The 23306-nt window shown below is 39.9% G+C and overlaps 1 protein-coding gene across 3 annotated transcripts; it reads right to left on the bottom strand.

Annotated features, from left to right (window-relative positions):
* Positions 1–483: 483 nt before the first annotated feature.
* On the bottom strand, positions 484–22784 carry PTGFR (prostaglandin F receptor). 3 transcript variants are annotated; one of them, XM_061345138.1, is made up of 4 exons: positions 22679–22784; positions 20547–21394; positions 2457–2711; positions 484–897 (listed from the first exon to the last, which is right to left on the bottom strand). In XM_061345138.1, exons 2-4 carry the CDS (start codon positions 21333–21335, stop codon positions 886–888), a joined length of 1056 nt encoding a protein of 351 aa, XP_061201122.1. In that variant the 5' UTR covers positions 21336–21394; positions 22679–22784; the 3' UTR covers positions 484–885. The 3 variants fall into 3 exon arrangements, with proteins under 3 accessions (XP_061201122.1, XP_061201121.1, XP_061201123.1); XM_061345137.1 differs by having other exon boundaries at positions 484–2711; XM_061345139.1 differs by having other exon boundaries at positions 484–2711; positions 20868–21394.
* Positions 22785–23306: the final 522 nt, after the last annotated feature.

Raw genomic sequence — 23306 nt, 5'->3', positions numbered from 1 at the left:
ATGTCTTTTTTATGTTGAGCACATCAGAACTGCACACAATACTCCAAGTGAGGTCTCACAAGAGCAAAGTAGAGGGGCAGGATCACCTCCTTCGACCTGCTGGTCACGCTTATTTTGATTCAGCATGTATGTGAACCTAATCAGTCTAACATGTTGGCAGATATTTGGAGAAAGGCACCTCCATCCCAAACACCAAATTCCCCTTGGCTCCACTTTTGCTTGTTTTTCCTAAGCATGGTTCATCAGAACTTGACTTTGTCAGCCTTAGACCACCGACTGCACTGGGCTGCTCATGTAGCAATGAAGAGTATGAACAATGGCACTTCCTATTTGAATTCTGTCCTCTTCTCTACCTTCACAACTGATATTGTATGTATGAATGGCAGTGGCTGGCTTAAGTCCAGTGTGAGGGGTTTTATCAAGAGGATTATTTTTAACAACTTCAGGTCTCTTTTGTTACACAAAAATATCATAACACTTGAAGATACAGTTTGATAACTTTAATGAGGCTTTGCAATTTACATTCAATATGTATTAGTACACAAAATATAAGAAATCACATATACATATAAACTTTTGTTTTACAAGTCAACCAGCATGAACTACACAAGCTACATTTATTCACATAACAAAAGGAAACATTGACGAGCTTCATTCACCGATCAAACATCTCAACAATTTACAGACCAGCATTATTTTTGCAGCTGCTAAAACAACAATCTTCCATAAAGAACAAATAATTTATGTCAACAGATACACTGGCATCACATTCTGTGAAATGAAAATGCCAAACTTAACATTGACTGGATGCTTTCACTATTCAGCAGAACCCACTTGAAGCAACAGTGTGGAGCTTATACCAGCATCAAATCTGTCCACGGTTTATCAGCTCTGTGACTGAGAAAATAAATCACATATAGAAATTCTTTAGGGTAAATGAAGCCATTTCATTTCATTAAAGGGTTATTTAACCCACTTATTTTTCAACCTTTTTAAAACAAAAAGGAAATAGCTTTTAAACCAAAAATGAAATATTTAAACCCTTTGGTTTTTTTATTTTCTGCCTTAAACTATTCTCACATACAACATGAATTTGTACCTTGTGAATAGCTTTGGTCCCTCAGACTACCTGGTGAATCAGTTTTTAAGTACTTTGTCAAAATACTCCAACAATTCACTAATGCAGTTATTTAAAGCAGGTAAAAATAACATAGACATTTCTGTCCTAAAACAATCCCTCTGCTACAAGTCTGATACTCTTATTTTTGTTTTTGAACAAGAATACAGTCACAAAAATCAAAGCTCATTTTAGCAGCATTAAAGGTGAAGGTCCTCCTGTGCAAAGTCCTGGAAACTTTCTGATCCCTTTAAATACACTGAATACCCTCAGCAATTCAGACACAGACCCTGAAAAACTAAGTGTGCCATTTGTTTTCACCAAAAAAACCCAACAAAACAACACACCCCCAGTGCAGTTCCCTGCAGAGATGCTCATTTGGTCGCACTCATTTTTCATGAGACACGTGTGACCTTTTACAAATGAAGCACATATACCTCATGAGCAATACAGTATATGCCTTACAGGAACACTTCAAGATACTTCCTCCAGTTTGGGAGTTGAAAAAATGAAACAACTATATTGTTTACAGACTAACCACAGCTTTATGCCTGTTAGTTTCAACAAAATTTGTTGAAAGGACTAAAAACTCACCAATAGATCAGAAAATGTAACTTCAAGCAAGCTGAGCTGATCTGCTATGTTCCCACAAGGAACTTCATGGTTTGTCAGTGATTTGAAAGGAATGATTAAGCTGATGAAGTCTGCAGCTCTCCCAAAAATTCATGAAACAGTAAATAATTAAGAGGTCAAGTCAATGAACCATGCAAATTTGATCATTTAATAAGTTGAGCACAAACAAAATGCCTTTTATATATCTAACTGGAAATTCAATGCCTAAAAGCAAAGAATACCCTTAGGGAAAGGATGCTGGAGTTCACCCTAGGAAGCAGTTACTCTGCAAAATATCTGAGGGTATCACTGGTAGATAAAATCTACCCCTTTTAAAAATGACCTTGGAGATGACTTTCACAATTGCATGTGTTCTTAAGAAGCCTGCTAAGGTAAAGGATTTGGTAGGGGAGTGTTATAAGGAACCCTGTTCACTTTAATACCTGGAAAAGAGGAATACAGGACGATTCATCACTCTACTACCAGTTTTGGACAGAATGTATTCTAAAGGGAAAACATTCAAGTGCATCTTTCGGAGTAGCGATATCAAACCGGTTAGTAGCAAGAGCAAACCGCTCAAGATTTTAAACAAGTGCCAAACACGGAGCCTTGGAATTAATTTTAACATGTTGCCCATGCATGAGAGCTGCCTCCATCATCTCTCCATACATTGTGTTTAATTCCCTGTATTGCTGAGCGGCTGTAGGTTTATTTGTTTGGAACTTACTGGTGACTCAGATATTGCTGCAACCTTCAAAGAATTCTTGATGGAGCTGAGTTCCCACATGTGTAAGTTTATGATGTGCACACCACAACATCCCCTTGCAATCTTGTACAGGTTTTTAAGAACTGCTTTCCGGAGAAGAATGTACACCCAGGGATCTAAAATCTGATTCCACGTTGCCATTCGAAGAGCGAAAAGTATTGTTTCACAGGTCTCCTTTGAACGACTCTCATTTATCCCAATTTTGGCCATTGTCACCTGAAAATGGAACATTTTAAAATTATCATCAAAAAAATACACGAAGAGAGCATGTAAACAAGTGAAATTTCAACATTTTCTCTGCTCATCACACCTTAACAGCATCAATGCATCCCAATTGCAAAGTACATACTTTCAGGCATGTAATATTCATCATCCTAGAAATCCTGTTTTACATATGATAGACATGTGTCTCTGCTGAAACTTGAGCAGAAGATGGCAACCAGACAGAGAATAACCCCCCAAAACCAGTAACTGATTTGAGCAAGGAATACAAACCTACCTAGAATTTAAGCTAAAAAAACATGCTAAGACTGTTCCAAGGGATGGGTTTTTCAATTATAGAAGCTACTGGCTGATCATTTCATGATCTTTTTTATGAAAGTTATTTATTTTTCCACATTTTCAAATTAAAGTCTGCATAAGGAATATAGGACTCTGATTTCATCAAGAAGATTCACACATTTTAAGCTGCAACAAAACAGAATTTATTGACACTACAGGGTTTAGAGGTTTCTAGGAAAAATTAAGCCATGGTGACAAAGGCCACCAATACCCCTCCTGTTGCCAATGGAAACACAGAGAGTTTTACTCACCTGTGGAGGTGCTGTCAATGGACAGACCTACAACAACAACAATGCTGCCAGAGCCAATAGTTTCACATGAGTGGAAGTATTAGCCTTCCAGTATAGCTCAGACTGCTTCTGACAGAGGACACCCAAGAGTTACACCAGCCCAGCAAGTTGTGGCTGGCCTTCCCACTTTGCAGAGATGCAACCTGGGCTTTGAAACACCAGCCATAGTGAAACACCACCTGTACAGGCTTCTGCCACTGAGGTTTTGTAACCTGAGTTCCTGTGCGAAGAAAGCATGACTCTGCAAAGCCAGGAACCTGCCAGAGGACGGTAAATTATCTCTGTTATTAATGTTAAAAGCACATGAAGACTTTTTTTGGTAGAAAGATGAAACACTATTAAGGCTTTCAGTTCCAAAGCCTTTAAAGCAATACAGATATTTAACTAAGAAACAGGGTATTTTACAACTGATGTCATGAGTACACTGATTTATTGAGTGCTAGAAGTAGGATCAGTCTGTCCAAGTGCAGAAAATCATATTTTCACTAAGATACATTGTAAAAAAAACAAAAAACAAAACAAACAAACAAAACCAACAAACAACATCCCCAAATCTCCCTAAAAATATAATAATAAATGAAGAGAGAGAACTACTGTTCAAGATTCCAGCAAATCTATTATACCCCTTTTTAACGGCTTCTCTGTATTCCTGGGCCCTACTTATAGCTTGAAGGTCACAACATCTGAGTATAAACTTGAGTGGAACAGAGTGAACACATAAAAGGAGCCTAGACTTGCTTGATTAAGGGTTGATGAAGAGTTTCTGTATGGCCATCTATGAGAGCAGCAAAGAGAACCCTGAGGAACATTCCTAAAGAAGCTGGTAAGACTGGCAGAAGCACAGCTGGGAACCAGTGCAAGGAGGAGGAGGAATGTCTGAGCACTGAGCCAACACAAACACTTCCAAGTAAGTTCCCTGAATCTGCTTTTCACCCCACATCCAATGGGCGCATTCCTTTCTGACATCAGCAGCCCACCCAAACTTGGACAACTCCTTTGGCTTCTGCATGGGATGTTTTGTCAAGACAGTCCTACACTTTATTTATTGGAGGTCCAATAGCACAAGCTAAATGCAGACAGAATAGTCTGTACTCATTCAAGTAGGACTGGGCAGCAACTGATGACATAATAGAGCTCACAGACCAACCTCCTTACCAAATATATCTCATGCTTGACTTATTACAGATATCTAGTTTCCTAACCTTGATGTAGTTTAAAATTAATATGCTGTTCTTCTCTTGCAGTCTGCAAAATTAATAAATGACAAATCCAATGCAATTTATGCCCAGAGGAGGAAGCACTAAATGTTGACATCTAGGAAAAGTAGCTCCATCCAGATTTTGTAAAACTATTGTTTTCTCACATTACTTCTCAAATTTGTGAAATTCCTTTCCATTTAGTGGTAATCACCTCTGAGTGAATCCATTCATCTGCTGTTCAACTTGCTGGCTCAACATAAAGTACCTCTGTTTTGATTATGGATTTACATACAGTAAATCGGGACAATAAGAAATTTGATATATAATTTTATGAATTCTAATACTTGAAGAAGCTTCATCCAGAGCATTTAAGTTACTCTTCTGAATACTGGACATATAAAAACTAATGCATCTGAACTCAGAAACAGAGGTTATGTATATAACTAAACGCATAAGCAACTCAGCTGTGAGTCCACGTATTGGAAATAATAAGACAAATATACATTATCTATACATTTTGTTTCAGAAAATAAGAATTTTTCATCCAACTTTTATTATCTGGTAGTGTTCTGCAGAAACTGAAAAAGGTTTCATTTCTTGTATCACTAAAACCAACATAAAATCATATCCCAACTTTCTGAAGTTCTGAGAGGCTAAGACTTCCCTATAGGCCTGGAGTAAGACAGAGAATCTCAGCTGAACCCCAAGCATGAGCATTTTTATCCTAAAACACTTGTGGCAAAGCAGCAGTAGCAACAGACATGTAACCACTGCACTCTCTCTGAGTATGAAATGAGATAGCTTCTCGCTCTTCCAAAGAGCCTGCACTCTACTGGAAGGTTTTCCATGTCTTCTGAGAAAACACATAAGAAACCTGCATGCAAATGAAGTCAACTGCATGCAAAGACAGGGCAAAAAGAAGACTATGTCCTGCCTACTGGAGCCTTTCTGAAGTCATCTGATGATTTCTAGAACAAAACCCTAAACTGCAGCTGAAGAGAGGTAGAATGAAGCGAGACCAATATGTTATTATTTCCATCACATTTTCATGGTTAATTTTGTAATTTAAATTTAAATTCTTAAAATGCTACTCCAAAGTCAGTTTGAAATCATAATGATAAAAAGGCCTAACTCACTACCAGCTGTTCAATAAAGAATATCATTGAAGCAAAACATGCAGTCAGTCTGTATTTGCTCCCTAGATGCAAGTAAGTCGTGCCACTGAACCGGCTCAGAAACTGCAAACACAGCTTGCTGCAGTGCTAAGCTGACTTCTGAGAGCAGGACCTCCTCTGGAGGCACAGAGAGGCCACTTGAAGGATGATGGAGGAATCCTGTCCTCTGTAGCCAGCAGTACACAAGTAGGGAAGCGGGAAGAGGCAATGTGGTTGCATCATATCTACTTGCCTTTGATCTCCACAACAGAATTTAATATTCATGCAGATTCAGCACTATGACTCAAAAAATTAACCCCCAGCTGGTAAATAAATGTAACTGATGACATTTTCTAACATATTTAGAAATGTAAAAATCCAAGTAGCACTTTGCTGAATTATACAATGTTTATATGAACACAGCTGTAGTATGTCTGCATGGTTTGCAAACTAAAACAAGAAAGTAAGCAATACAATTCAAACTTTCTTTAGGAAAGTAACTATAAAAGTATAACTGTAAAAGTGACTTTCTAAACCAAGATGGCCAGCTTGTAAGATAGAAAGTTATTCTGACTCGTTGTAGCCCTTGGTGATTTAAGGAAAGACCTGAGAATTCCCTGTTTCTAAAACAGAGAAATCAAACTTGTGTCAAGCAAGGATTTGACACAATACACCACACTTCTCCATTCTTTTTGTCCCATTTTAGGTTTCACTAAAACCAAAGCCCACTTCGCAAGTTCCGGGAAGTCTGATGGAAAAGCTTCAAAAAAATTTTGAAATCACTGACTTCTACTATTTTGCGTATAGCAGATAGCATCAGAGATTGCCATTTCCCTTAGGGACAAAGCCCAGTGCAACAAAGTAAAAAACAATCGCTCTAAAACTTCACACCACTCTCCAAATATAAACAGCATGATTTTAATTTCCTTTCCAATTGGATCTCAATTATATGAGAACAACTAATATGCTAAATGGCAGTGCTGTTTAGTCACATTCCTGGTTGTACTCAAGGACAGCCAGTCAAAACAAGCAACAGACTTTACAGCTAGTTAGGAAATAAAACAAACTGTAATGCTACTTTGATGTACCTCAGCACATACGTCCTAAATCCAGGTTCCAGCCTTGACTTCAGGAAAGTGGATAAAAAACAGTCACCAAGAGATTGTCATGGAAAGCAGAGCAGGCAAATGCAAGAAATTATCTTCCTCTGTAGCTCAGCCTTCAGGCTCCAGCTCCCTATGGGAACCTTGCAGACCCTCCCAAACCTCTTCCTCTTCCTTTGGATTTTATAACATGCAGTTCTGAGATTTCCACTAATGGAAGAAAGGTCCCTTTTTTTCTCAGGATTTGCAGAGTGCTCGTACTTTGTCACTGATGCCTATGTTGAATCCAGAGGTGTCACAAGGCAGTATTGTACTGATTACGTTCCACTCCATATGAAAAAATATATATAATTAGTTGGAATTTCCAGAACTTTTTGGAACTTCCATTAGCCATATATGCTATAAAGAAGCTGCAGTCTGCTACAGGCAACAGCTGACAGAATATAATACTTTGTAGTACTCCATAAACTTCAAGAAAAAATTTGCAAAAGAGGGGGAGAGAAAAATCAGACTGTTTCTGCCTTCACATTTTATGTACCATTTTATATCTCCGAAGAACAGCCATTAGGAAAGAAACACTGACAGCAAATCATTGATAGTGTATCATTGCTATGTACATTTTCCAGTATATAACCAAGCTTTTGTTACAACAAAGCTGAGTATGCTGCTTTTTAAAATGTGATTTTATGGATTTTATGTAAGTAAGTCAGTTTAAAAGCAAGGGATTCCAAGAAAAATATGTACTGCACCACTTCTGCATCAATGCACATACTTAAGCCACATAAAATGTTTTTTCTGTTACAGACCTGCAACATGTTTTTCCCTTAATGATTTCCTTTCCCTTTTTAAAAGAAAAACAGAAACCATACCTTCAACATTTCTATACCAGATGATCATTTGGCAGAGCATAATGGTTTTATGTGTATTTAAAAAGGATCTGGAGAAGACAAAATGCATTAGCAAGTTTTCCTCCACATGGAGGAGGGGTATAGGGTACTTTTAAGGGGATACGTAATACTCCCATGTATAAAGTTTTGCAGGATCAGCTTTTGACAAATAGCACCAAAATAAAGGAGTCTCCTTTTCTCTCATGTACTTTCCTGTGAAAAAAATTACACTCAAAATTAACAATAGATCCACTGGATCACTATTCACTTGGAGAAAAATCTTTTTTGAAGAAGTTCAAAACTTCTACATTTTGTAGAAGCTTATTTGGTCTCCATGTGCTTCATATTTACCTCCCTTAAAATGGAGCCGTGTAAACCTTTTGAAGGTATTGTAAAACTAAAGGCATTCAGAGCCCAGAGGTGTTTCCAAAGCACTACTGCTGTGATAAAAGTCAAAAAAGTACAGAGCAAACAAGAAAATACATCATTTTCCACAAAGCAAATTAAAATAGTTTCTAACATTCCTTTCTCAGACATAGTTGATTCTGTGACCAGGCAGTTTCTCACCAGCGCAAGATGCTTCACTTCATGAACATGGTACCAGTTAGGCTACATGTGCTTTTTCTCATGTTGGCAACATCAAAGCCTTGAAATAGTATGTTCAAGTACCCCAATGAACTGGTAGGGCAGAGCTCACTAGAGCTGAAAGCCAAAGAAAGGACTGCAGTGTAGCAGCAAATATATGACACTGCAGCCATTACGCTAAACTACAGCTCCATGGGTGTCTGCCAGCCAGCAGCTCAGCTCCATCTGACTTCAACGTATGATCCCTCCTCACTGAGGCTGTTCCGTTCTTCCGAGCTTTCTGCTCTTCCCACACAGGCTCAGGTCTGCAGAGGACTCACAGTCTGTTGCACTCCATTATTGTGCCATTAGAGTCAAGTGTGTCATTTTCACCATCTGTGTTTTTACAGCTCTATGCAAAATATTTATGGGTGGCAATACACTTTCTGAGCAAACATTTGGAACATCATTTGAAATGAGATTTTTATGTATGCAAGAATTGGTCAAAATTACTGAAAAAAAAACAAACATAAAGTGCCACAATGTTATACTGACTATTTATATCTTATTAACTGCCTTTGGCATTATCATGCCTTGTATAAAGCAGGAACGCAATTCTGAAATAAGCCTGATAAACAGAAGGATTTTTTTGTATGCATCAACTTACAAACATTAACTGAAGGTGAAGTTTCCATTTTCCATATTTACATCTGTTTTGGTGTAACATAAATTTAGGTTGTGCTTCAATGAACCATTCCAGGTCACCTTTGTTTCTCTAAAAGAACCCAGATTATTTCTACCTTGGATTGACAGTCCTTTTTCATACTTTTCTTTCCTCCCCCTCAAAATTAGAAATAATTTGGTTCAACTAGCTGACAATGTAATTGCTCCCGCAGCTTAATTAACTCATTTGAAAGGAAAGCCGAATGGATAGAGATAAAGAAGATTTCAGCACTAAGAAGAGATGACTCACTCCATAACAAAAAGACATAATGTCTATACCACAGTCAAATAAACAACCTGATTCCTGAGCTACATATTTTTAAAGTTACAAGAAAGCCTGCTTCCACAGAGCAAGGAAAGTACTGCTGCCTATCAACAATGTCTGTAACAAAAACCTCTTGCACAAAAAAAAATAATTTTACAGATAAAATTCAAATACTATTTATTCAGCAGTGCTGAAAAAGTCTATACTTACAGACAACTGCTAGACCTCTTGGGACCAGAAAACAACAGAGTACTTTTGATCCTGCATAATAAGGATTATCCTGAGAAACACAAATAAATCAAATAAGTATTTAGGGATGTAAGGACTGCATGTATTCAGGATCTATTTGTTCTTCCATTAAGGCCATTTGGGTAAAGCTCTAAACCCTGGAAATAGCCTATTACTTCTCTTTTATTGCTTTGCTTTTTCAAGGCTTTCACACTCATTTAAAAACAATCACATTTTTACTGGTTAAATAAATATTGATTTAAGAGCAACAGAACTTCTCTCCTTAATACCCTACAAATACACAAGAATCACAAACACGTAACACTGGGGAGGAAAGCAACTGTCTGAATACAGAAAAAAAGAGACAATATACAGACAACCTAGAGGAAAAAAAAGGTCCATGATTATGGAATGAATTCAACAGTTATTATTCAGCACTTAATTATGCACAGGAAGTAGCTTAGAAGTGAACTGTCTGATCAAATATCACCACATTCACACTGCATCATTACTAAAGTCACCCTCCACTTTGCCTGTCTGAGGAAAGATGCAGTACAGATTCAGCAACCAGAGACAAATCTTCCACTTATACCTCTGAAAGCAAATGATTTTATTCTATAGGGAATGCAGGTTCTGCCAGTTCTTACCTGGCCACTTCTTTAATTCTCTCAGATTCATTACTTTTGTCTAAGAATCCAAGAATCACATTGAAGTGCCTAAGGGTTCCTTGGACAAGCCAGTCCCCGATTTCAGAGGAATGGCACATACATGCAGGCTTTCAGGGCAAATACCAGCAAATCCAAAGATATTCATACATGTTGGAGGTGTTAAAAGAAGGAAGACGAATGTCACAGTCATAATATACAGTGGCCTTTTCACCTCTTCTAGAATTCAGAGGGACAGATGGCTTTGACGCGTGACCAAGCAAGCAAGACCTCAAGTCACAAAAAGTGTAAAAAATAACCTATTCTATTGCCTACCAGTGGAGTCAAACCTGCAATTTAATTATCTGAGAAATTATAGTGCTTATTACATGGGTATAGAGGGAAAATAAGGAAGGGGGGAAAAATCTACTAATTTGTGACTATATTTTATGTATGTTTACATTTACCATGTACGCAACTTACACAGTGCAGGAACATGAAATCATCTTGAAGTACTGGAGTCATAGTCACCTGGTGCTATCTTGATCTGCAGTATTTAAAAGTCTGCCTGCTGGTGAAGAAAGATGTGATGTGTTCTTTTCATGGTGTTTTTTTCTTCAAATCACCTTTATAAAAGTGGCTTATTCTAGCATTCTGAAGAAGTACCCTAAGAAGCTATAAACAGAAATATCAAGGCTAATGAATTAGCAACCTATTTACCAAGTTGGAATATACAATTTGCAAATCTATTTTTGTTTTTATAATGTTAGCAAATAAACTAAAAGTGAATCTCTGCAGCTGCAGCACCTTTTAGGTGGAAGAGGGAAGAGAAAATTTGAATCTCCATTGAAGAGTGATTTATTTCTTAGTACTTCTGCAAACACACACTCATGGTAAAAGGTGGATTCAAATTTATTTCCAAATCACTAATGAACTGTAAATCCTAAAACAAATTACTACCAGTTACATGGATCCTCATCTCCTTCCTGCTTCACTTTCTGTTTAGACACCTTTCCATGCAGTGAGGCAGATGGGAACACAGCTGGCCACATCCTTGCCAGAACAAAAGTCTTCCTCTTCATGTCCTCATATCCTGATGTTGGTCACATGAGTGACAAAGCTGCTTGTGGGCAGACTCACTACATCCTATACATCCTCCCTCAAACCTGTAACCTGGTGGTGGTCATGCACAGCCAGCTTGTGAAGGGCTCAAGCCACTGAGGCAGCTGGCAGCAGACAGGTTAAGGACAGCAGATAGGGGACCAGATGGAGATCAGTCAGTGACTTCTATTTCTCCAATTACAAAGTAATCTTTGGTTTCTGTGAGTTTAGTATAGAGGTCTAAATGCCTTAAAAAACCTCAGTTCAGGATATTCCTTACACAAAGGCTCATCTTCAGCCTTCTTTGGGGAAATCATGCAGAAACACTACTCCAGTGCCATTCAAATCCACCCTTCAGCATGTGTCTCTGAATGAGGTCTTCACACAGCTCGTTAAAAATTGGAGCTAAGAGCAAACTTATGAGCTGTTCTCCACTTCCTGCTCTGTCTGGCATGGATAAGAGGAATCCTTCAGCATGAGACAGTGCATTACCTACAGTGCAACTCAGGTTAATTCAGGCACTCAGCTATTTCTTTTCATCCTATATGAGGATGAATCTGAAAAAATGCAAGGCAGTTACTAAAATTTTACTGTAACTCCTGTAAACCGTTTCTGCAATATTCTGCTACGTGACCATTACTATTTCTAAACACATATGCACAAAACCCACGAGGGGATCATTCTCCTGTTCTGCTGGGCACTCTGCACGCACAGTAAACAGGCACCTTCCTCCTTAGAGGAGCCTGCAACCTGAATTGTAACTCAGCAAATTTTGAATATTTTTATGTAAAATTTAAGTCTTAAAAGCACAGGAAATAATAATTATTTCTATGTTTTAAATCTAAACAGCGCATTACTCAGAAAAATATCCAAGTAATGCACTCTCAGACATGAACTGATTCTACGCTACGCCTGAGACAACTTCTACTAGAAAGCATTTATAATCAGCACACAAAACTTAAGATCGTGAATTAACACCATAATGAATATCTCACAGAATGTATGAATGTATATCCCACCCTGATGTCTGTCATGTTAAACCTGGGGAGGATGAAGAACTTTCTGGAGTTGTGCCATGTGAGTGCATTTGTCCCAGAGACTTTTCAGCAGCAACTTTACTATTTAAAGTCTTCAGATAGTCAGGAAAGAGAGCTTTCCTAAAATAACCATCCAAAAATGGTTATGCTGTGTACGACATTTTCCAGAAATGGTTATGTATTGTCTGATATTTTCAAGCAAGAAAGGCCTGAATAAGTTTAATATATAGGAAATACAAATAATTCTCTTGCATCAAACAAAACCAGAATTTATGTCAAATTGAATTACTTTTTAAGATCAGGCACAGAATGCAAAAACTTACCAAGTGAGTAAGTAAGAAGAAGTTATAAATGACAAATTTATCTGGCTGAAATTTTCAAATTTTGATTTTTTGTGATAGCAACTTCAAAACTGAACAAAAAAAAATTTTTTTGTGAAACTCACTGAAATCTATTTTGAACAAAAAATTGTGTTTCAGCATACAGATCTTTATGGTTTAATTCCATATATACAATATAAATTTAAAAAACAGGCAGCAAGCAGTTTTGAAAGAAAATCAGGACCACGCTATTTTGGAAATGCAGTGTTCTCACATGACTGGAAACCTGCCCTCCCTAATTTTTCTCTCCAAAACAAAACAATCTAATTGCATTCTGGCAGCACTGCATTTTCAGAAAAAGGCTTTACTTTAGGTTTTCCCAAACAGCACAAGTAAACATAGATAACAAAAACTACAGTTATGCTTCCCCAAAAGACACCGGTAAAGGACAATCTGTCAATCTCAGCTCTTCTTTTCCTGGTTCATATCACTTCTGCAGGACAATATGCTGATGACCACCTATTTCTGCTCCAGAACTTCTTTCCTGTTCTCAGCTGCTTAGCTCCCTGAATTCAGTTAGAGGGAGATCAACTCTTGAATTACAAATGTAGCCACAATTAATATAGAGTTTCTAAGCACTCTGTGATAAACTAAGCCCTGGCCCACACTTAAAAACATTTTTTTTTAATGATTCATATTTCTCAGAAAGGCTAAGGCCTGTAAGAACTCTACAAACTGTAAAAAATTAAAATAGGAACAGGTCAGTTCCAAACACTGAAACAGTACCTTTGAAATTCAGTATTTTTTTTGGGTGGACAAAACTCCTTCAATTTCTCCTCGAACCTGGAGTAAATTTGACAGTGTGCCTCTTAAAAATCCAAAACAGAAGATCTCTACAGCCAATACTAGAAAAAAGCAGGAACATCTTATCCAAGGGTGTCTAGTATCATAGAAACAAATCTGAATAGATGGATTGAATTTTTAAATGCTTTGTTTTAAACTTTGCTATTCTGAAAATTCTTGCAATGTTTTCCCATGTAATATTTTCATGGTAACATACAAAAGCATACTCGAATTGTCTGAGCTGCTGCTTAAACCTTATTCCACAGGAAACTAAGCTAAGGAGACACCTCTGTCATGAGAATAAGAAAACATCAATCAAAATGAGTGCTCCTTTTCTTCTTAACCCCTAAAATCAGCTATTTATTCCAACATAGCTTTTGGGCCGTAATATTAGGAATGACACTAACATTTCAGCAATTTAACCTTCAGTATAAGAAGCTCATTTGGAGGAACTCATGCAAGAATAGTAATTGAATTTGCACAGTGTTCACATATCTATTGAAAAATTCAGCAAACAATTCAAAGCATATGATATGAGGGTGAGTGAGAGCTCCTTTTCTAGTGTAGCTTGAAATGACAGTTGTATGACATGGCTTCCTTTACAGAGGACCTTAGCATTTTATTCAGTCAAACACTGCTCCTGATTTGACCTCTTCTGACACAGCAAAGCCTTGAAGAGAAGTAACAACCTATAGCTGACAATAACCATTCCTGTATCAATGCTACAGACTAAAAAGGCATATCTAGCAGGCCTGCTAGCAAAAAGTTTTTTTTCCTTTCTCTATGATACCAGTTCATTTATGAAAGCTGTCATGGCAGAAGTGGGCTCCTGAGGTGGGCTTGCACTTGGCCTAAGAGGTGCAAAGACAACATCCAATGGCATTCCTGTGGAGGGCCTGCAGCAGGTCAACCCTGCTATGCCCATCAGCCTGCCACAGGCAGAGGGTATGAAGAATAGCCCAGACTCAACTTGTACCACATCTTCTTTACTCTGACAAAATATCGTGTTTTTGTATGGTGTCAACAGACAAACATTCTAGCAAAACATGACAAGAATTCAATGACAAAAGCCAGCACAAACATAGTAATTATCATTGATTATCTTCTTTAAAATCTGAATCTTGGGAAAGACAAAGTGTGGTTTTCCCCTGTGAAAGTAACTTTTACAACAGCATTCAATGCTGCAAAGTTAGCTAAACATGTTTAAGAGTATTTCCTTCAGTCTTCATGAACAGATCAGTGGAAATTGAAAGCCTAATTTATTATTTTTCAAAAGAAAAGATCACTCTTATGATCACTCTTGTTGATAGTGCTTATGCAGGCACAACGAGCTCATGGAGATTGAAGCTTTGACTAACAACCTAGAGAATATGCTTCTGCAGAGCAGATCCCCATGAGATCTGGGGTGACTTTACACGATGAAAAGTCCTCACTAGCAAAGCAGGGACCTGCATCTTGGTACATCTTGTGTCTGCTTCTCCTAAACTGCATTTTTGGATTACGAAAGTCACAGGAGCACAAGAGAAGGGACAGATTTTTAACTATTTTACTGCAGGAACAATATAACCAGCAGTATTTGAAGGCATACAAACAGGATTAATAACACAATGGGCTCACATACATGATGCCCATTGCACATATAAGCATAAGGTAGTATAACAGAAATTTTAACTGCCAGCTTATTATGGTATACAGAAATCATGAACGAAGGAAGAGGCTTCAAGGATAGTACAGGTATGAACTCCTGGCAAAGTGTCATTAGGCATATACATACATGATTGTACACACAAAAACACTAAATGAGATGCAGAGCAGCCTGCTGGCTGCCGCAAAGTACCTTATACTGTGCAACTTTGTGGCCTAGAATTTAGTAAGTGTAAAACCTGCAGTACACTGACTTCCTTCAGTAGGTACCAACTGTGAGCCCGTCTCAGCACCTAAAATACCTGGTAAAGCAACTAAGGTGGGGTGGGCTGGGGTAAAGATATTCCATTGAGAGCCTCCTTCTTAGTGCACTATTGCCCTTCTCACCTCCTCCAACAGCATATTCACCAAAAAGGACCACTTGGACCAGCTCTGCAGCTTCTAGGCTGAAGTGATTCATCAAACTGTAAGCTAACTGCAGCCCTAGGTGCACAAAAAAACAATCATCAAGCCTCCTTGCGTGAGACAATCTGAGGACAAGAAGTCAGAGTGAGTTCAGAGAGACACAATTAGTGCAACGACCTGGAAAGGGAAGAAATGACCTAAGAAGAGACTGCTAGAAATTAATCGAAGCAGTGAAAAAAGGAACTGAATAAGAGATGATTTAATCATATGAAATAAATAGCTGAAGTCTTTCAAAAAGAAAAAAAAACAGAAATGGCTATTTTTTTGCAGTAGAGGGGAGGCAAAACTGAAATGGAAGTAATCAGGTAACTGCATGGAAAGAGATCTCAAGAATAATTTGAAAGTAAAAGTATTTTTCCCAGGCTAAGACTGTGTTCCACACATGAGAAAAAATATACATTTCTACATATCATAATTTGTTCCCATAGATAAATTCACTCTGAAATAAATTCCTCTTGCCCATTACAGGAAGTTCACTTTGCTGCTCCAAAACCAAGATTTAAAACATGTTTATCACTTAAGCCCACAGAATTTGACATAGCAAACTCAGAATTTGCTCACATTAACACAGCTCCAAAAACATGCTGTATCATGACAGACCAGATGTCAAGTCACAGCCAAAAGCAGCTTTATGTAACAATCAATTTCATCAGAGATGCCTCTCACAGTGATCCAGACCAACATTTTGCTTTGGGAATCCAACCCCTAGACCCCAGATTTATCCAACAAAATTCATATATTCCTAGCAAAGGGCTAAGACTTCAGCAAGGATGAAAAAAAGATGACTTACTACCCAGAGAAGTTGATGCTACTATCTTTAGAACATGGTTTCCTGGAACTACTCATCACAAAGGAAAATTATCTGACTGTTAGAACAAATGCGTCTCTGCAAATCATTGACTCCATTGATTATCCAAAAACTGGTGAATTTCACTTGTTTTGCTTTTTTTGAGTATTCCCTCCCACTCTCAACTCCATTTGAGGAGATGAATATTCCCCCATAAGGCAAGAAGCAGGGAGTACCCCTCATTGTGGTACCTCTATGAGGAAAGATTCTCATAGAAAATGAACATTCCAGCAGAAAATTAAAAAGCTGCCCATTTTTGAGGAATAGATGAGATGGAGGTCACATATATAAAGGCACCAAAACAAATTCATTACCACTGAGCAGGTGCAGAAATCAAGTTCATCTCCATGCTAGACACCTTTTGGGATGATGACACCATGCCAAGTGCAAGGTCCTACACCTGGGTCACAGCAATCCCAGGCACAGCTACAGGTTTGGCAGAGAAGAGATTCAGAGCAGCCCTGCAGAGAAGGACTTGGGGGTGATGGTCGATGAGAAAATGAACATGAGCCGGCTTCAGTGTGCGCTTGCAGCCCAGAAAGCCAACCATATCCTGGGCTGCATCAAAAGGAGCATGACCAGCAGGTCGAAGGAGGTGATCCTGCCCCTTTACTCTGCTCTTGTGAGACCTCACTTGGAGTATTGTGTACAGTTCTGGTGTATTCAACATAAAAAGGACATGGAACTGTTGGAACAAGTCCAGAGGAGGGCCATGAGGAATGATCAGGGGACTGGAGCACCTCCCGTATGAAGACAGGCTGAGAAAGTTGGGGCTGTTCAGCCTGGAGAAGAGAAAGCTGCATGGAGACCTCATAGCAGCCTTCCAGTATCTGAAGGGGGTCTATAAGGATGCTGGGGAGAGACTCTTCATTAGGGACTGTAGTGATAGGACAAGAGGTAATGGGTTAAAACTTAAACAGGGGAAGTTTAGATTGGATATAAGGAAGGAATTCTTTCCTGTTAGGGTGGTGAGGCACTGGAATGGGTTGCCCAGGGAAGTAGTGAATGCTCCACCCCTGGCAGTGTTCAAGGCCAGGTTAGACAGAGCTTTGGGTGACATGGTTTAGTGTGAGGTGTCCCTGCCCATGGCAGGGGGGGTTGCAACTTAGGTGATCTTAAGGTCATTTCCAACCCTAACTATTCTATGATTCTATGATTTTATGATCCAGGGTCTTCTGCCTCTAATGGCATCTAAAAGTGATTTTAGCACAGGACACTGACTGAATATATAACTTCATTTAGAGAAAAAAAGAAAAAATCTAATAGTTAAGTAAATCTGCAGCTGGATTACTGCACTGGACAGACTTAATTTTGGTAGTTAGGCACATACGACAACTTATGTACCAGACCAGATTAAGAATGGAAGAAAACTGGAGAAAAGAAACCCCCTACTAGATCGAAAAATCACACAAAATAAATCCAAAGTCCTGCATCTGCAAACCCACCATAAACTGCACCACCATCCTCCACTTTTTCTTCCAAAGGTTGGTTTGGTTTCTAATCACTTTGGTTTATACTGAGGCAATTCACTCCCGCCTAACATTTCGTTCTGTATACACTTTGGGATAGAGAACACAGGTAAAAGACACAATTAAAAGACTGACACTGACTTTTAGGTTTAGTTTTGAAAAAAAAATAAACAAGGAAATGATTTTGAAACAAGCATGTATTTTGCTACTTTGCCAAATGATTTAACCTATGAACACCTGCTCCTATTTATTTCAAGGAATATTTATTTTGCTATATGCTGATTATATTATAGAATGTAAACTATTAATTTCACAAATTAAAAGCCCTCAGAGGTTTCCAAGAAATTGGACAAGTAGATTTGGATCAGCACTTCATCATAAATCAGACATTTGGATAAACCCTGGATCTCTTTACTGTACCACTTGAGCACTATGTCCCTGGCAAAGCTATTCCACTGCATTTATATGCACCAGTGCAGTCCAATAAAGCTTGCTAAATTAACACTGCATTTAGAATTCTGTTTGCATTCAGTGAATAGAATGCTAAAAAACAATGATTGGGTAACTCGGAGAATTAACTTTGGTGTAAACTCTACGATCCTCGTAATTAAGAAAGGTAATGCCTACCAAGGACCACATCCCATTGCACTGCATTTCGCAGACTATGGAAGTCTCTGCATAAAAGGCTTATTGTTCACTTCCTTGAACTTTGTTTACATTAACTTTCTTTTTCACGTCTCTTTTCTAACATAAATTTGTTCATATTGCAGAACTGTCTTCCATACTGCCAGGCTAATTTAGGTGATATTGATTGATTGGCTCATCTTGTTTCGAAAGAGATCTAGAAGCAAAGCATCATGAGCCTGAAAGGCACAGAGAGCACCAGCAGATTTGCCACCCAATGAACCAGGACTGCTCATGTATCGCCTCCCACGGCCACACAGTCCCAAAAACTACTAAGTACAAAATCAAGCAAAAAGTCATTCACTGGTCTGTATCACCAGCTGATGAAAACATCAAACTCTGAAAAGGCTCTGAAAACAAATTTGCTGATAGAGTAATTCATTAACTACAACTTACAAGAAGTTACATACTTTAGCAAAAGTAGCAATGAGATTTCATTAAAGAGTGTCAAGATTTTTTAAATTATGTTGTTATAATTAACACAAATTGAACAGCATAACAAAATTATATAAATATATAAATATATTAATGTCACCAGAGGATAATATACTGAGTTCTTTCATGAAAAGTAAAGCCATCATTTGAGTTGTTTTTCCTGAAAATCATTCTGTGGCTTGCCCCAGACAAATTTCAGATGTCTGGAAGTAACTGGAAGTTGCTTCACCACAAAAGGCTGCTATACTGTTCTGATGATTTACTTTATGCTCTATACACTACAGCCACTACACTGACAAAAGCCAACATGAATTTAAACTATGTTGCAGAGCAAGCATAGAAAAATTCTCTGTGTGTTGAACAGAAGTGAAAGAGGCTTTATTCATTTCAGTGATGTAGAGATCTATATCCAAACTTCTCTCCTTGAAGTCTGCAATACTGGATTAATTAAATGCTACCTGCCAGATATACCCAACTGCTGCAGCTAGGCTAACAGCAGTATCTAATTTAGAACTAGTTCAGGTAACTCCATGCTATACTATAGGCAGCAAGGAAATGAGATACAGATGGATCAGATTCAGAACTCAGATTTAAATTTCTGTATTTGTAAGCTCAAATCGAAATTGCTCCTCGTTCATATCAGTGGAAAACTACAGGATCTTGTTTCTAGGAAACAAATTAAGATTTCATATCACTTGTAACTTAACCTCTCTCACCCCAGTAAAAAAAAGTTTTCTTCAGTCAGGTTTATTACAGCAAAAAGAGCACAGCTCGTATCAGTTTTATAATGCCATCATATAACAGGAGCCATCAAATACTTTCCTGTATCATAATCCTGTTTCTTTGATCCTGCTCACTGACAAGAGCGCACACTAACATGGGCAACACTTACCACTCTGGAAGAGTCACAGCAGTCACCTGCAAGCACTCCTAAGTTACAGCTGGGACAGCAGAGAAAGCACAGCCCCTGCATAGGGCAGCTTTGCTTCTCATCTGTCCAGACTAAAACCCTGCCTGGTCAGGTCTAAACCAAATTTTATTTTAACCCACTGCCAAACACTAGTTTTTAATATGACTCTAAAGCAAAGCCCTTAACACCCTGCTAATGGAGTGGAGGATTTTTACATTCTTAACTGTTAGCTTCTGTCACACAGTTGACAAAAGTAAACAGTAACAACAAACACACTACCATAAATAGTGATACAAACCACAGTACAGACTAAACAGACCTGCCACTCAAAGATTTCACTGAATTTCTGGACAAACTCAGTACCTGCTCTGATTTATGCTAGCCACCGTTCTGCTACCACTGTCTCCTTCACAGCACAGGAAATACAGTCCCCACAGTCCCTAGATATATTTAGCTTACTCAGTGTATTTTGCTTATGATCAGAAGTGGAAAATAAATTTCATTTTTCTTATAGATGTACATGTACATACTTTACATGCAATATGCTGTAAACTTAATATATTGAAGAGTGACTGGAACTGTTATCACAGCTAAAGCGCTCTAAAACCTGGAGATAAAAAAGTGTAACTTTTATACAGTGATGTGCATTAAAAATTGGCAAACATGTTAGGCTCTTACCAGGAATGGACTCCAGCAAATGCAAGAAACACACATTATAGCCAAGAGCTGAATGATCATTTCAAAATGATGAGATCTGCCTTGTCTTTGTTGACTTTTAAATTTGACTCTTAAAAGAGTAATTCCTGTGACTGCATTGCACAAGAATGAAACAGCAAGGGCCAGTAACCCAAGGCAAGAAAAAAGTAAGAGATAAAATCTGTCTTCCCAGTCCTCAACATGTTCTGTTTTATAGAAGCACCAGGTCCTCGATGCTTGAATTTGATAGGCTCTAAACCTAAGAACAGGCAGCAAAGCTATAAGAACAGCAAACAGACATACCATAGTCAACATCATTTTCACATGTTTAGAAGTCATTTTTGTAGAGTGAAATATCGGCTTAGTGACTCCAATGCACCTTTCAACAGCCATCACACTGCCCAGGAAGAGTGGGCACAAACCAAAGAAAACCATGCAGATGCCAAAAACACTGCAAAGAATGTTGGACTGGTTAAATCGAATCCAATCTTTATCCGATGCATACACAAACACTGCAATGGCTCCATTGATGAGGTGGCCAAAGAGATCTGTGACAACCAAGCCGCTAGCGAGAAGCAAAAACGAGGCTTTCGATTTCTGTCTAAATCTCTGATATGCCTTCAGGAGAATTGCTATTGCAAGACTGTTGGACAGAATTCCCACTGTCATGAAGATTATTGAAAAGAAAACTGAAATCTTCTTCTCCGTGTGGCAGGTTGTGTTTCTCAGGATTCCAAATCCACCCAGCCCTGGTGATTTTGAACTGTTCATGGTTAGGAAAGGAGAAGCAGCTCTCAAAACATTTCAGCTGTCTTGCAATCAAAAGGCATCTGCAATATTAAAAACAAATATACGCACAGTGTAAAAGGCATGCCACTGTTCAAATGACATTTGAAGCAGAAATTCCATACTATTAGTCTGTGGTACAAATTTAATTTTCTGGTTTTCTGAGTGATATGATATGGCATATTTTAAGTGCATCAGTCACAGGATAAAACAATTATCTGCATGTATTATACAATACAGAAAGAGTGTACAGTATCTTTATAGTTTCTGCACATAGTAAGATACACAAAATAATGTATAACATACATAATGCTCATGTACATATAATCAGAGAAACCACCAAAATATTCTGGTGGTTAAACTACATATATAAACAAATATTTTTGCAACATTTATTTATCCTATTTGGATAATATCCTATAATGATAAATAAGCATTTATCGGCCAAAGTAAGAAGTTAAATACTCAAAACTGGAATGTTTGGAGGTGATAATCACACTCCAGTTCTCTACTCATCTACGTATTTATTTTCAAATTAATGTCCTAGCACTTTCCAAGTAATTCTACAATCCAATGTTTTTTTCAACGTAACCAACGTTTAGGTCGTCAGCTCCCCAGGGCCCTCATTGAGGCACAAACTTGCATTTTAGACGCTCCCTTACTCAGAAGCCAATTCTGCAAGTTAACTTCACACTTTATCTCCCATCTCTACTCTCAGGACATTCCTGCTAGTGAAAACTTCCCATGCAGAAATAACAGCAGGCTTTCAGACCGCCCGTCACACAGAGGTGCTGAAGTCTCCCAACTACCGAGCTGGATCAGAAACCGGGCAAGCCGGAGCCAGCGGTACTTCCACCGTTCGGGACGGCTGAAAGGGAGAACCCCCGGCGCGCTCCTCAGGCGGAGGGGAGAGATGCGGAGCAGACCCTGTCCTGTCCCGTCCCGTCCCGTCCCGTCCCGTCCCTTCCCGTCCCAACTCCCCGCAGCGCGGCAGCCGCGCTAGGAGCGAGCCCGCACAGCCGCGCGAGCACGTGGGTATCGCCGGTGAACCGGGGAGCGCCCGAGGTACCAGCACTCCCACACACCCCCCTCCCCACCTTCCTTCGCCACCGCTAGCGCCCTTAAGTGCGCGCCGGTGCCGCCGCCGCCGCCGCCAGGGGCGGGGCGAGCCCGCCACGCAGGGCACAAGTGCCACCGGCCGCTGCTGGTTACCGGCGCTAACACGGCTCCGCGCCACCTCCCTGTGCCGTCGCACCCCGCAGAGCTCCCACCGCCCGGTCCAGCTGACGGGCACCGCTCCTTCACCGCCCCGGTCCGTTGCCGCTCACCTCTCCTTCCTTGCGCGGCACCAGGGAGAAGCGCGGCGGCGCAGCACGGTACCCAGCCCGCCGCTGCCTCCCGGCCCGCCGCCACCGCCCCCCCATCCCGCCCTCCCGGCGCCGCCCGCCTCCCGCCCTCCCGGCCTTCCGCCCTCCCTCGCTGCCCGCGGACGGTCCGTCCCGCTGCCCGCCCCCGTCTTCCCGCGGGCACACTGCTGTAGCGCCGCGGGGGTCACTGCTGCCCCCCGCCTGTCCCCTATCCCGTGCTGTGCAGGGGACCTGGGGGCTCCGACTCTGGAGAAGGCTGCGGGGCGATGCGGACGGCCCGGGGGTGCCCGGCTCTGTGTCGAGAAGGTGGCGACCCCGAACTCCGGCCTTCCGCCGCCGCAGGAGCAGAGAGAGGTGCAGGGAATTCGTCTTTCGCACACCAGCGCGGAGCATCCTGCCTTGCTGTGCCGGGGTGCAGAGGGATGACTCCGTCAGGGAGGATCCGGCAACACGCCACCCCAGCCAGGCAGTGTGGGTTCTTGCCCACGGTTGTGCTGCTACAGAGAGTGGGGCAACCAAGAGAGCGCATGTGTTCTCATCTAGAGGCTGCTCCTTCGCTTCCTATGTGCCCAGCTGTCTGCCCAGTTTC

The sequence above is a fragment of the Neopsephotus bourkii genome, unplaced genomic scaffold (genome assembly GCF_033783945.1).
Source record: "Neopsephotus bourkii isolate Nb327-2 ecotype Australia unplaced genomic scaffold, CSIRO-AGI_Nbou_v1 NB_234, whole genome shotgun sequence".
NCBI lineage: Eukaryota > Metazoa > Chordata > Aves > Psittaciformes > Psittacidae > Neopsephotus > Neopsephotus bourkii.
The sequence above is the reverse complement of the archived record's forward strand: the minus strand, read 5'-3'. Positions and strand labels throughout refer to the sequence as shown.